Genomic DNA, 14917 nt, shown 5'->3' with positions numbered 1-14917 from the left:
TTCTCGAATTCATTGGACGTGCCAGTGGTGGAGATTTTAAGGTATCTTAAGGGTTCCCCCCCCCTAAATTTTACGCCACTGGAAAAATTGACTTTTGACAGCAAATTCTAAAACGCCAATGAATTTTACACAATAAAAGTTCTCTTGGTTCATTGCTCTAAAGTCAACCGTTTTCAAGAAAAATGACTTTTTATGAACAAAAGCAAACATTTTTGCTAACGTTCCATGTCAATACTATCGAAAAGTTGACCGATAGAGGTGAAGCCGCAGCGGCAGAAAGAAACATGATTAGAAGATGTAATGCGTGCATTCAAGCCAACGGACGTAATTTTGAACAGTTTCTGTAAATTTTACTCGCCAAATTGATAAAAAAAAGTTAAAATCCTATCTGTTGTTAAATTTCGTTAAAATTGTTAATTATTACTACCTATTTTTTGAATTACAAAAGATTTTCGAAACGTTAGCAAAATGTTTGCTTTTGTTCATAAAAAGTCATTTTTCTTGAAAACGGTTGACTTTAGAGCAATGAACCAAGAGAACTCTTATTGTGTAAAATTCATTGGCGCTTTAGAATTTGCTGTCAAAAGTCAATTTTTCCAGTGGCGTGAAATTTAGGGGGGGGGAAACCCTTACGATACCTTAAAATCTCCACCACTGGCACGTCCAATGAATTCGAGAAGGGTGCGAAAAAGTAGCTATTAATAGTGGTAATGTGTGTACAAAAGCTCAGTCGTGTAGTTCAAACCATTCCTAAGATATTGGCGAAAAACTAAAAAAAAATTAAAGTTTTGACACCGTGTATTGACACCTCCATTTGCACGAACACAGGCGCGACATCTTTTTAATAACGAAAGTGTAATTTGTTCGAAATTGATTGTTGCTTGAATCTGATGAAAAGCATTATTAACTGCTGAAGTGTATTAATTTCTTCACTGTATACCAGTCGCTTAACAGTACTCAAAAAGAAATCCAATAGGCTGAGGTCCGATGTTTTCAATTTGTTTTTTAAGTTTTACTCGAAAATCAGGCTTTTTTCGAAAAACATAAGCGAGTAGTAATTTGTAGAAAATTGAAAGACGAATCCGAAAATATCATGGTTGTTACCATAAAGCAGTGGCGTACTATTTTATTTAGAAAAGCCGATACCCTGTTCTCCGCCACTGAAGCATCTAAATTTTAGAAAAAGGCCTCAGATTTTGGACAATGTTTACATAAATACGTGTGCCCAAATTCAAATAATTTCACTTACCTACTAGTTTTTAAATTATTTAAAAAAATTAAAAATATTTTTTGAAGTTTAACACCCTGTATCTTTTTAACGGAAGCGTCCTAGATAAAAACTTTATAGGAAATTCACCAAAGAATACGAGGTTCCATTTTTGGTCACCATTTGTGAATCACCCTGTGGATCTAAAATTAACCTACAATTTTTTTTTTTATTTGGTATTGACTTGTTTTGGTGTACTGGGTATATTAAACAAGTCGACAATAAAAATTAGTTTTATGAAAAGTTGACGAAAAATAGTAGGTAGGTAATAAAAAAGAGGCTTAAATGAAAGGCGTATAAAGTCTTGCCAAATAAAAATCGTCCGGCAAAAACAATATTCCCTAGTGGACGCAAAAAAATCGACTTTTGCGACCTGACGCTATCTGTTTAAAAAGAATAAGTTATTTCAAAATGACGAGGTTTTATAGACGCTAACTTATTTGGTTCCTTACTGACTTACAAATTTGAAATTTGGAGTTACAAGCAATATTTTCAACGCAATTTATCTCTTTGCCAGGTTAAAATTTTAAAAATTTTATTCACACAATTTGAAGGTACATTTATGTTTTCTATTACTTTAAAAAACTGCAAACTTGATGTTCTAAATGAGATACTTCTTTTAACACACTATTTGCTGCTAGTTAAAATTAAATACGATCTACATTTTCATTAAACAGATTAGGCTAAATTTTAGTTTATAAGAATACCAACGAATTTAAAACATTTTTTTAATTTAATTTTTAAATAGGTGTAATTCTCCTAACGGATTTTAGGGGGTACGTTCATATAGGCTCTTTTCATGTTTTAACAAGTATTGGTTCCTGAAGTTTGTTACACTATTTTTTGACACACTACATTTTGTACAACAGCCCGTATTTTTTCTTATTTTGGCAAATAAGTAGGTACTTATAATAATACTAATGATCCCTGAGGTTTGCTATTTTTTTTTGACATCCTATACATCGAATAACAAATTATTCTACAAGCCCCTTTGTCTGTTTTTTATAATAAAGACGTGTAGTTTACTTTTTTAAATACAGTCGAAGCCAATAGAATTAGTCTGTCTTAAATATGTAATAATATAAGGGTGTTTTTCAAATTGCAGTTTTCCTTTTAATTGATGCAGAACTCAATAAAATAAACACATTTTTCAAGTTGCACTTTTTCCACATCTCCAATATAACGGAAATGTCATCTCAAATAAATCGAAAACATCCCTGTAAAAAATCATATAAATATAAAATTTCTGACTGAGAAAAAAAGTTTAGTCAAACAAAAAATAAAGAAATTAAATCAGTCAAAACAAAACGCCCTGGATACGCCGAGTAATAAGTTGTACGAACAAATCCATTATAGTTGTAGTTTTGAATATACAGGGTGTTAATGAACTTATGTCAAATATTTTTGCCACATGTCCGTTATGTCAAAATGAGGTAAATACACGGATCTGTGTTGTGTAAAATGTACTTTTAAAATATGACTTACCTCAACATTGCAAGGAGCCACATTTTGAGAACTGCTGATTTTCATGCGGGGGCACGTCGCCGTCATTTAGGATATCTTGTACAGTAAAGCTCTGTGGGCATTTTCATTTGCTTCGCTATAAATTATGAGCATATCATAATATTCGCGATTGCTAAATAAATGCGTCATTTTCAAAAGAAAACTTGGAAATACGGCTATGTGTGTACTCTCGAAAAACAGCATAGCAATCACTATAACAATGTATTTCAAACTGACTTTCGAATATAGTCCGGCTTCATAAGATACCTACAAACTCATAATAGTATATTATGTTACTAGGAGTAGAAGGCGATCATTATGTGTTGAGCCCAAAAGTTTGCTCGCCGAGGCGTTAGCCGAGGCTGAGCTAATTGGGCAAAGCTCATAATGAGCCTTCCACTCCGAGTGACATATACTATTTTTCCCTCAAGCGTGAATATAGAAAATTACTAATTATGAAAATTTATAGCGGATAACGCGATGTTCAATCTCAGCACNTATTAAATTGTTAAGATAGGTAATTATTATAAACCTTCATACTTTAGTTTTCTTCGAATTTAAAAAAAATCGTTGTTGTAAGTTGATTAGAAGCTGGGATATTTTTTTTTTATTTAATAGCAGTGACCTTAATTAATAATATTAAGACCCGAAATTTGGGGAGAGTATACATTAAGAGCTATATTTTCATGTCCTACATTAACGTTAAGGTGAATTGAACTATTTAATTGCGAAAAAGAAGATAGCGGCGATGCGTTCTATTACTTGGTCTAGCGAACGAGTGGGGAGAGCAAGGCGGAGCATGCGCGCTTAACAATTTAATAAATATTAACATTTTTTGTTTCTAAACAATATTCCGCAGAGAAACTTCTAATAGTATTTTTTCCCCGAAAAAAGCTATAATGACTGGCCTATAAGTACTCGCTGTTATAAAATATATGTATTTCAGCAGTTCCAAAACAGTTTTAAACGCATTTTTAATTAGCTTTTTTCTATATGAAAGTCAGATACAAGTTTGTGCCATCAGTTAACTCAGTTTTTGTTCCTTTTTCACCCCTTTAAATTTTTGACATAAGTTCATTAACACAATATATTTATACACATCTGGATTTATCTAAATTAAGCTGTTAGTTATATTTGAGGTTTCAAAAAAATATTTTATGATAAATTTGCTTGTTTAACTTACTGTTAATTTATGGTGTACGGAAACCTATAATTTAAAAAACGCCCTATCTTGTGTTTGACATATGCATTTTCTGTAAAATCGACACGATGTCTAGCTTTGTGTTTGTCGAATCCGCTCCCTTTTTACTCGTCTTTCGTGTTAATATGCGTCCCCCGAGCAACAAAACAAAAACGAAGTAGACACATTGTTGGCATGTTTTCAATATATTATCTTTTTTCTTGGACTCGCAGTTGAGTTAATGTAGTAGAACCAGATAAAAGCTTAAAGGAATTTTAAATGAAATTACAGGTAATCGAAGGACAGCCAGTGTACGATCCGTTGGTTACAGCGATTTGTTTGTATTGAGCAAAAAGGACATGTGGGACGTCCTGAAGGAATATCCTGCGGCTAGAGTTCGTTTGGAGGCAATAGCCGTCAAGAGACTAGAGAAATATAAGAGAGCGCCGTTGGAGAAAGGTAAGTATTCCTTCCTGTCCTTTAATAAAATCACAGCTTCTAGCACGAATTTTGCCGTCTGGGTTTATATTTTCGTCCAACCCAATTTTTTTACGCCGACAAAGTAAATATTCTAGAATGTTGTTTCTGTTCTTTCTATTAGATACGTAAAAAATTAAATTTACATACAATTTCGCAAATTCATTTTATGGTTTTTAACTTTCTTTCGATTGAAGTAGACAGATACTTCAGAGTTTTGAGAAAAAAATATTTAATTATTAAAATATTTTTAATTAGAATAGATATCAAATTGTATCCTTACAAATAAAATTTAAAATGTAATTATGACAAACAAACTGGTTACTATTTTCAAATATCAATTTTTTATCATTAACATAAAAAGAATTTGTAGAAAAATAGAACACTCAAATAACTGAATATAAGAGCAAGATTGCGACAAACTTTCAAGACTACCTAAAAGTAACATTTTCTCAAAAAATATTTCCTAAGAGTTTTACTATTCCTCAAATGTTGAACGAGAGAAATAAAAAATAATCGATATTGAAAACATAAATTTGAAACTTCACAAACAAAAGTTTAAAAACAATAACGATGTTGGTTGAGTTCTTTAGCACCGAATTACAAATAAAAGTAAATTATTTTGCTTTAATTTCCCAACTGTATGTAATTATAGAAAGTTTAAATCTTGACTGTGACTACCATACATTCAAATTTTTGCAAAACTAAAGCGGCACAAAAATTCCTATTAATTGAAAATGGTCTATACAAGCTATAAAGGAAAAATATTTTTTTGATAGTCGAGAGACTTCATCATTCCCCATACCACCGACAATTTTTTCCTTTGAAAATACAAGTATATATCCTCTTGAGAAAACTTCTTTATACCACTTTTTACGTTTATATCTTCAGTGGCTTTTGATCAAATTGTCAATACCAATTTTTGAAGGAAACTTTTTAGAAAAAAAAGATTACTCTTATATTATTCTTGTCTTAATCCTGGAAATTTATCACCACGTCACTCTCACACAAACAGAATTAAAAAAAAAACAGAACTGGAAAATAGCAATTCATATATACCTACATTAGACTGGGCCAAAAAAATCGACAATTTTTTTTTAAAGATATATCTAGAATATCATTCAAAATGACGAAAAAAAAATATCGTGAGAATTTGAGCCCTTAATATTAGTTTTAAGAGGTATACCATTGCTAGTTTAGATTTTTTATTCCTGATCCCATTTTTGCGTCAAAACTGCCAAACCATCGAGGTAAAAAAAATTATCTACATATATTTTTGAGGAAATTGAATTCCCTACAAAAAACGTCTGATTGAAAATTTTCGGTAGACAAGCCGTTTCCATGTAATCAAGCCTTGAAAATTGATATGTTTTTTCGATTTGACTTTTTAACATTTTTTGTCATTCTGAATGATATTCTCGATATCTTTCAAAATAAAAAATAGTCAATTTTTTGGCCTAGTCTAATATATACATACACACATACTTTCATATATATCTGCTTTTCAATAATATTCAATAATGTTCATTTGAGTCACAACAGTATTTCCACAGAGTCATTGATCCCATAAATAACAGATATAATTTTTGTCGTAAAATATCTGCTAAAAAGGATGCTTATTGGAGGTTCATATTACGTACAAAAAAATACTATTAAGCTAAGATAGATCACTATCATATTTCAGAGACATTAGTTTGAAAAATTTCTCTACAGCAAATTTATTAACAAAAGACATCTATAACGGATTGTATATACACGTATAGAAGTTATGTACATGAATTATTGATTATTTATTTCATTTGGAAACATGGTATCTAAATTTAGTTTGAAATCTAAACTTCTTATATGACAAATTTCAGATTGTAAAGAAATACAGAATAATAAAACAAAAATGTGGAACTAAATAGTGCAACAAATATTACCATATATCATCGCAGCAAATAACCAGCTGTTGTTCGCGGATTTTAGATTTGTGTACGTAGCAAGTGTTGTCATAAAAAACATAACATTTGTTTTAAAATTGTAGGTACCATAGTTTAAAGGTCGGCATTATAATGGGCATATTATTAAATTCAATTTCGTAAGAATTTTGATCTTGACAAATCGTTGCTTAATTTATGATTTGTAATAGAATGTAAAAAGATACAAATTATCTATTGCATATTATTGGGATTTAGATTTTTTTTTCATACAAAATTTTGAACCACTTTTTTGTTCCTCCCCCAGTTTGGATTTTTGAAAGTCGAAACATCTTCCCTCTTATTTTCAAAGAACAGTCTAAATACCAATAACAGATAATATTTAAGAATCAAATAAGCTGCAAGAGAAAAAAAATGTAAATATGTATTTGAAAACAGAAAATACATTCAAGCAAATCATAAATGAGAAAAATATAAGTTGGGAAAACCTTGTAACAACGAGAAAGATCGAAGTGGTTGCGGAAGTTAATAAGAAGAAATTGATGAGATCAATAAATATTTATCCGGGTATCTATCTCATTCGACGCCCGTTGAAAAAGACTATCCTTAGGGTAACATTATTTTACCGAGTTATATCAGTATCCTGGCCTTGGCAATGCCTATGCCTGACATAGAGGACGTTACATTGTACGTGATTTCTGATAAAATTAAATTTTCAATCCAAATTTCACCACACAATTGGTAAATTTACAAAATTTATATTTTTTATAGTAAAATAGTAAATATATATATCGAAAATTTCATATATTTTTTTTGTATTTAAAAAAACTAAGCTCTACTAGATAAGTTTTCCAATAATTATCTGTTTTATACGATTCTCTGTAATAATTAAAGACAGGGAGTAGACATAGTTTTATCAAACTTGGACTGATTATTTAAGAAAATAAAAGAAAAAAATCCCTGAGCTTGTATGCGAATATGTAAGATAAAGATGGAGTTATTGGGAAACACTGCTACTAAGAACGCCAATGAATATTTTTATATAAACGCGATTTGAAATATGGCATCATCAAATGGCTAAAAAAAATTGGCATAGATATTTTTTTAAAAGCAGTAGCACTAAGAAAATTTTAAATGCTGCAATATATAAATATATTTTTCTTTGATTCTAAAATTCCCAGTAGCATCGAAATTCTGCAATGGTTGATACTTGATTAAATTACTAACTAAATTTCAATAATTCACATCAAATATTTACTATATTTTTCAAATAAATTAACGAAAATTAAACAATTTCTTACAAACATTTATATGAACTTTTCCTCTTAAAATGATGAGGAATCGTCTACTGAAATATTGTTATACACCTGCCCTATATAATATTTAACTAAGGAACTGTCATTTTTATGTGTATAATGATGCGTGTAATTTTTTTACATTTGAAATATTCAATGTGAAATTGTAAAAAAGATAACGCAAATAAACTGAAAAATTTAATTTTTCTTTCAAAACTGAATTTTTTTAAATTAAAACATTTTTTTTCGATATTTGATTAGTAGTTAACGCGAAATTGTGAGAAAAATAACACAAGCTAATTTTTTTTGTCTTAATCATGATTAATTGATGTGTAAGGGGCAATAAACCTGGTTCCTTAATTTTTTATAAAATTGACGATTCAGGAAAGAAAAACGGTTCGACCCATCGATTTCAAAATTTACAGGCCTCATGCATGGGCATGTATTGAGCTAAAAAAAAACCGCAAACGTTGGTACTTTTCGCAATTATTGCAATGCAGTTGTTGTTTTCCAAAAAACAGCAGAAACAGTATTTTTTTCACTTTTTCAAATTAATACTGATTGTGAAAATAAAAAAAAATGTCAAACATACCAAAAATGCTCTTGAAGAGTTGAAGAGGATAGATTCAAGTTTCCAAAACCCACCTTCCGTTCGATGTATGATTAGTTCATGAGAAGTGACTTTTCACTCAATAGCTGATACCTCCATGAAAAAAATCGTATAGAAAAAAAAACAAATCGAAGCTGAGGAATGAGGCTAAATAACCCTGGCATTGATTAAGTACGAAAAAATATTTTTTTGAAGCCATGAGCAATTTTGAAAAAAAAATTATAAAATGTTTGTCTTGCATTATTTCTTTTGATTGCGCCGAGAGTAATGCTCAAAAAAAATTTTCATTTCAAAATTTCAAACCTAGAATCTTCAAGCTTCAAGATGCTTTTTTTCTCTATACGATTATTCACGGTTACAGCCTTCCAAAAATAACTAAAGAAATTTGGAAATTTTTCTGCTCTCTTAGTTTTTTGCCGTGTTCGTATAAGTTATGTTTTGAAATTATTTGAACATACAAATTTAAGAATTTGAGCAGTGTAACTACTATTTTCTCGGATTAGGAATACAAAATCTTTAAATCTGATTTAAACACGTTTAGAAGATTACATGGAATCCTGAAAATGAGTCTGAAACTCCCAACTGTCATAAAAATCTCTCGCCGGATTCCGTAATAGCGAGTTACGGACCATATTAAAAATTAATCTTATAGCCGATATGCATTCAAGCAAGAAAATAAGCTTATGTAATAAAACGGATTCTGAGATCCGTTTGCTTCCAGAGTTAAGATGTATTTTGTAATTCCGTTAGAGATTACTTCTATTAGGATTTCTGTTTATCGTTGTCCCAGGAATTCAGTTCATTAAAACTTGTTTCTGAACTTTTCCTTAAATTGATGCTTTGTTATTTCTCAAAGAGAAATACGATAAACTATACTATACGGTAAAACATGGTGAGTTAAACAGAAGATAAATTTAACAAAAAAGTTGAAATTTTATAATTCTGTGGCAAAAAGGAAAAAAGGGATAAGTCTACATATCCCACAATTCACATTCTTCTCTCCCAGCATTTATAATATTGTTTTTGATGATCTGACAAAATGGGATATCTCTACTAATATAGTATTGCCAAATAAAGCTAATGAAGAAAAGAGTTAAGTAAACATAACTCTTAAAATTACATTAATTCGAGGTTTCCTTAATTATTAGCAACACAATAACGTCGTAATTTTTAATAATTTAACCTAGATGGCAGCAATTATAAAAAGCAATATGTCAACTTAGCCCCTTTTGTTATTACCAAACAAATTCATTAAACATTGAAGTGTTAAGGTTAAGTGCACTTAATACAGTCTGTTATTTTCACTGGATGTGTGCAATACAGTGCAATAACAATCTTGTGTTGTGTAGTAAAGTGTCTAGTATAAAGAAAAACAATGGATATCAATAGTCGTGGTACTTAAGAAGTGTATAAATGTTGATGTGATCGATGATAAACGTAAGTTTGAATATAATGGAGTAACATAACCTCAGAAAAAATATGTTTTATTGTGATGTACGAAACTATTATTTTTACCAATCATTAAAATTATTAATAAACAGGTATGTTACTACTATATCACTTGTGTATGTCTACTTATAGCTAATTAGAATTTTGAGTATACCTGTCAACATAAAAAATTGAAAATCTCAAAACGGGTTAAGTTGACTTGCAACCTTTAAGAATTTTAACAAAGTTGGGTAAAGTAAGGTATTCAGGGATAAGTAATATATTTAATGGTTTTTCAAAAACTAATGGCCAGATGCAGTCTACTTCTGTGTATATTTTACATCAAATGACATTGGTCATCCTCAGAAGTACAAAACTGGAAAAGAGTTTAATCACTTTTTAGTGAAACATTTTTATTTAGCTCCTCTAAAATATGAAATTTAGACTTATCCCCTTTTTCCTTTTTGCCACAGGATTAATAAGTAAAAACAAACATTGTCAGCACGACGATAAACAACTGTGTTATAGAGTGTGTCCAAAATTTGAGCTGCACGTATTTGTAGGTATCTTTCTTATTATATTATGACAGGGAAAGAGGAATGAATGGAAAAGATTTATATATATAATTTTATGCGAAACATAAATTCATGCGCAAACTTAATACATCTTTATAGCTTTTCAGAAATTTTGAAAAATATCTAAAGTATTTAAAAGTGTACCTACATTGTTCAGACACTTTTTACATAAATCAAATATTTTTCAAGATGCGTTTAAAATTACAGTTTCAAAATGTAACAGTTGTTTGCAGGGAAATATTCAAGGTTTATCTGAAAAATTCAAAAGGATTGGTAATATTCCATACCAATAATATATTAAAGATGATTGTATCAAAAACTCGACTACCAAAATAGGTAAGATTAAGATACAAAATTTTAAACACAGCATTTGCAGTATATAAATGTAGTAAACATTATGGTGACGAAACTTCGAGACCTTTAAATAGAGTCAGATAAAATCGAGATAATAATTAGAAAGACTGAAAATTTGTGAACGTGCATGACAAAACGGTCATGTTATTCAAGGGCATAACCAAAAATGTTGGGAAAAGAAAGTAATACGGTAAAAAGAAAACTAAAACAGTCCACGCTTATTTTATTATGTGGTGATATTTGCGTTTCGAACAATTCCTTAAATTGTTATTGTTGTTAGTTGAATATTCTGAATCACGAGGTAAGTAACAATAGAATAAATTATAAAGGGTTAGGCAGAATGAAATATCCATTTTCAAAGTTAGTTTGTTTCGTAATATAGTGAGACACAAATTCAAATGAAGTCGCGATTGCGTAAAATGTCAGTTTTCCTTCAAAACATGTGGGATCCAAGCGCCGAATCTTTGAACTTATCCCATGAAATGCAGTTGGTTTACTACTGTTTTGTGATGACATCCCATCTCCTGAGACAATTGTTGATTGTCTTGGATTTTCGTGAAGGGGTTGATTCAATTGCTCTTTATCAAATTTAACAGGACGTCCGGAACGATTCATGTCTTTAAGGTTAAAATCACCTTCTTTAAAACGCGAAAACCATCGAAGGGCCGTTCGTTCATTCATCACATCATCACCATATGCAGCATAAATTTCCCGGGCAGCTTGAGCGGCTTTAGCCGTTTTCTCATCTCTATTAAAAACAAAAGTGATGAAAATAATGAATTTTATCAACTCGACATACCATTTAAAAAGAATGAAAATTTGCAAAAATTAAATATAACGAACCAACCAAAAATAATCCAATAGAGCAATAAATCCACTTTCGAATGACGAATAAAAAGGAAACTGCATAGGAAAACACAATTAGAGTAACTTCCAATTCTACTGTCTAATAGATGTCGCTGCACCATAATGGCGGCAAATTTAAAACAATAAAATACATTAATGAATAAAAAGTATTTCATAACTAATACATCACAAAACAGCTGTTAATGGTTTGTTGATAATTAAAATTAAGGTGAACCATTGCCAGCGGTTTCATGGCTCACTACTTATTAAACACTTTAAATCAAAAAAATGTACAAGGACTCTCATTATAACTTTTTTAAATAAACCATTAAAAATTGCAAATTTCAAAGACTTTTATTAAAGAATTATTATGTAAAAATAATATTACAGTTACTTGCCAAAAAATATTTCGAATTCGAAATAATGGTCTTGTATCTTTCGTAAACCTTGGAAGCATCTAGATTTATCAATTTCATAACACTACTATGTGGCTGCATTTTGCTGTTTTATTCTGTGAAAATTTAATATTATTGTAATATAAAGCATTTCTTGTATTTTTAAGCAAATGAGGAACGTCAAAAGTGGGAATAATTTCCTCGCCATTAACATTAAAAGTGGATCTGATGACTCGGAAACTAACTGTCTGATAGCTGATCTGTTAGTCGAACCTTGATCACAAACTGTACAAATTATTTTTAGTCCACAAGACTGCAATGCTGAAATTATTTCAATTAACAAAATTTTTAGGTCCTTTTTTTTATAACGTCTTTTGTAGAATAATACGTGATAGGCTGTTTCCAATGTTTACTAATATATTGCATCAAAAGCACTAGAGCATGATTTGCTACCTCATTTTGTCTGCCCAGGGACCCAAGATTGACATATCCCGTTACTTGATCTTTACAAGTGTCATAATTTAGACCACAGACAGAGCTATTTCATCGCATACTAAACAACAAACTTTATCTCTTGTAATAATTTTACTAACACGTTCTGATAATTTACGTAACAACTTTTCATTTATTCCAACATCTAAAGGTATTTGGCCTAAATATTTCCTTATGGAAGGTTTAGAGAGCAGCATAAAAAATTTCTGTAAAAACCTGTAGCACCCTAGGCCACGTTTGTAAATTGCTAAAGCAAGTGCTTTATTTTCTGAATTATAGATAGGTCATTTCTTTTCGTAATTTTTAATTCGTGACACAATAAATTTTACTCCTACTGGACTTAATTTTGTAAATAAATTAGAATAGGTAGTACTACGAACAGACAAATTACTTTTACATTTTAATAGTTTCCTTTTTAATTTCAAAATGTGAATTTTCTGTTGACGATCTAGATAATACATTTTTTATGTTTATCTGAAAATTGAGATATTCTCTTAACATTCAAAGTTTTTGAAAATGTTATTTGTTTATTATTTGACTGAAAAGATGTAAGGCTTTGGCAAAATGAGCTATCAAAAGTGAGGTACTTATATGACCAGTATTTGATTCCGCTTCATTCAACTTGCTATCAGTAATCTCAGTAATGGCACTGATGCTCGCAGTAGCCCTTATACATAGGAAATGACAATTTTGAATACATGTAGGTATTTCGGTTTTTTAAAAGGTGGTGGTGAAAAATCGTCTGAAATTGAAGTTTGGCAACTCGTACTCTGAAAATTCTGTAATGTTACGTTAACAAATTGTTTTGTTGAATATTCTATACTATCTTGTACTAACTTGTAGTCGATCATAAAAATAATGTCGGCACGGCACTTTTTGTTGAGACTATTCTTATTACTGTTTTTACATTTTAATTCAAAATGGTCTTCACAGAAATAATGATATGTGTTTGTCAGAGTAAAATCTGATTTACATAATTTTCGAACTGATTCTATCCACAGTAATTGTCTGTCTTTCGAAATTCTGAAAAAACTTTTATTTCTCCAGGACGCATTACACAATTTACACACATTCATATAGACAGTGCTTTTGCAATTTGAAGCACAACATTGACGTTTAATTCTAGCAGGTAAATTCATTTTGGATAAAAAAAAAACGAATAAAAATACATAGTAGGGGAGCCCACGATGCTAAATAGGGATATACTCGACCGTCGTGGGGACCTATTGGATTTTGAAGATTAGATGGTAGAAAGAAAAAAAGGTTATATGATGTATACCCTGTCACCGGTGGAGGAAGCGTCTACAGGCTTTCAAAAATGTAAAAAAAAACAGTCACATGGAAATACTCGGGCACGTCAGATATTGATAGTGTATATGCTCTACGTGTCTCCGATGATGGAGATATGTTAATCTGCCGATTTGGATGGTGGGGGCGGCCGTACGGAAAGGTTAAAAATGGGGAAAAAAAAATTTACTCTAGCGCGTCAGATATTCAGAGGGGATGTTAAGTGAACCCGAACGAAGCTCCCATTCAAAAGACTGACGATTCGGATGTGACGCAAACTCGTGGCAGCTTTTTGAAAATCAAAAAAAATCGCCATTTTGAAATACTTGAGCGCGTCAGATTTTCATATAGATGGTTCAGCTTGATGCCCTGGTCGTGCTGATCCATAATCTGACGATTATTTGGAAGGGTTTTCTTAATCTGACGGTTTGAAAAAAAAAAAATTTCATTTTTTTTTAAATCACTGAATGTGACAAATAAAAAGCACGGAAAATAACATGCAAATAAAAACAAATATCAAATTTTGTTGAAATTTGTAAAAAAAGTTTTTTATTTTATTTTTTGCACACGTAAATCTACCTGTATTTCTTTTAATTATAATACATATAAACACATATAATATATACTTTCGGTAATCTCTTTCTCTGATAAAATTACAAATGATAAAGAAATAAGATATAAAAAAAGATATGGCCGAGGTAGATAGATAGATAGGTAGATATTTATTTGACCACTGTTTACATACATTCGTACAAATGTGGTCTGTCAATTTTCAGTTTAAATTTGAACTGTAAAACAGTTGATGTTATTATAAAAAAAAAGGTACAATATATAAATCCTAAAACAATTTTAACAAAAATCACACAGAACATAAAATTATACAACATGTCTACATACATTCGCACAAATTATACTCTGAACTGTAAAACCATTTCTGCTGTCATAACACATAAGTTAAACAACATATAAATCCTATACAGAATTTAATAAAAAACGATATTTTTAGTTTTTTATCGTTTTATTAGCAAAAATAAAAAATACGGGTCCCCTAAATTTGTCTTAAGAATCTATGACCAAGTTTTGTTGCATTAATTTCGGGACACTCTGTACATAATTACAGAAAGAATGATCAAAAATTTGATGTTTAATAACACATTAATAGCGATTTCCTGGTAAACGGTTACATTTATCGGCTTGAACAAAGAGTACATATTTTTTTCTGATATTGTTTCTCTTTTCAATAATGTTTAAATTTCTGTGATGTCTAGCAAGAGAAAAAAGTTAAGAAC

The 14917-nt window shown here is 30.3% G+C and overlaps 1 protein-coding gene across 1 annotated transcript in view; it reads left to right on the top strand.

The window, feature by feature from the left end:
* Nucleotides 1-14917, top strand: part of LOC108903760 (cyclic nucleotide-gated channel rod photoreceptor subunit alpha-like) — an 83978-nt gene that overhangs the window by 40941 nt on the left and 28120 nt on the right. The window contains exon 4 of the mRNA XM_023454190.1: nt 4242-4409. Coding sequence (XP_023309958.1) covers nt 4242-4409 — 168 coding nt within the window. The remainder of the gene's footprint in view (nt 1-4241; nt 4410-14917) is intronic.

The sequence above is a fragment of the Anoplophora glabripennis genome, unplaced genomic scaffold (genome assembly GCF_000390285.2).
Source record: "Anoplophora glabripennis isolate ALB-LARVAE unplaced genomic scaffold, Agla_2.0 scaffold154, whole genome shotgun sequence".
Taxonomy (NCBI): Eukaryota; Metazoa; Arthropoda; class Insecta; order Coleoptera; family Cerambycidae; genus Anoplophora; species Anoplophora glabripennis.
This window is presented reverse-complemented; position numbering and strand designations above follow the sequence as displayed.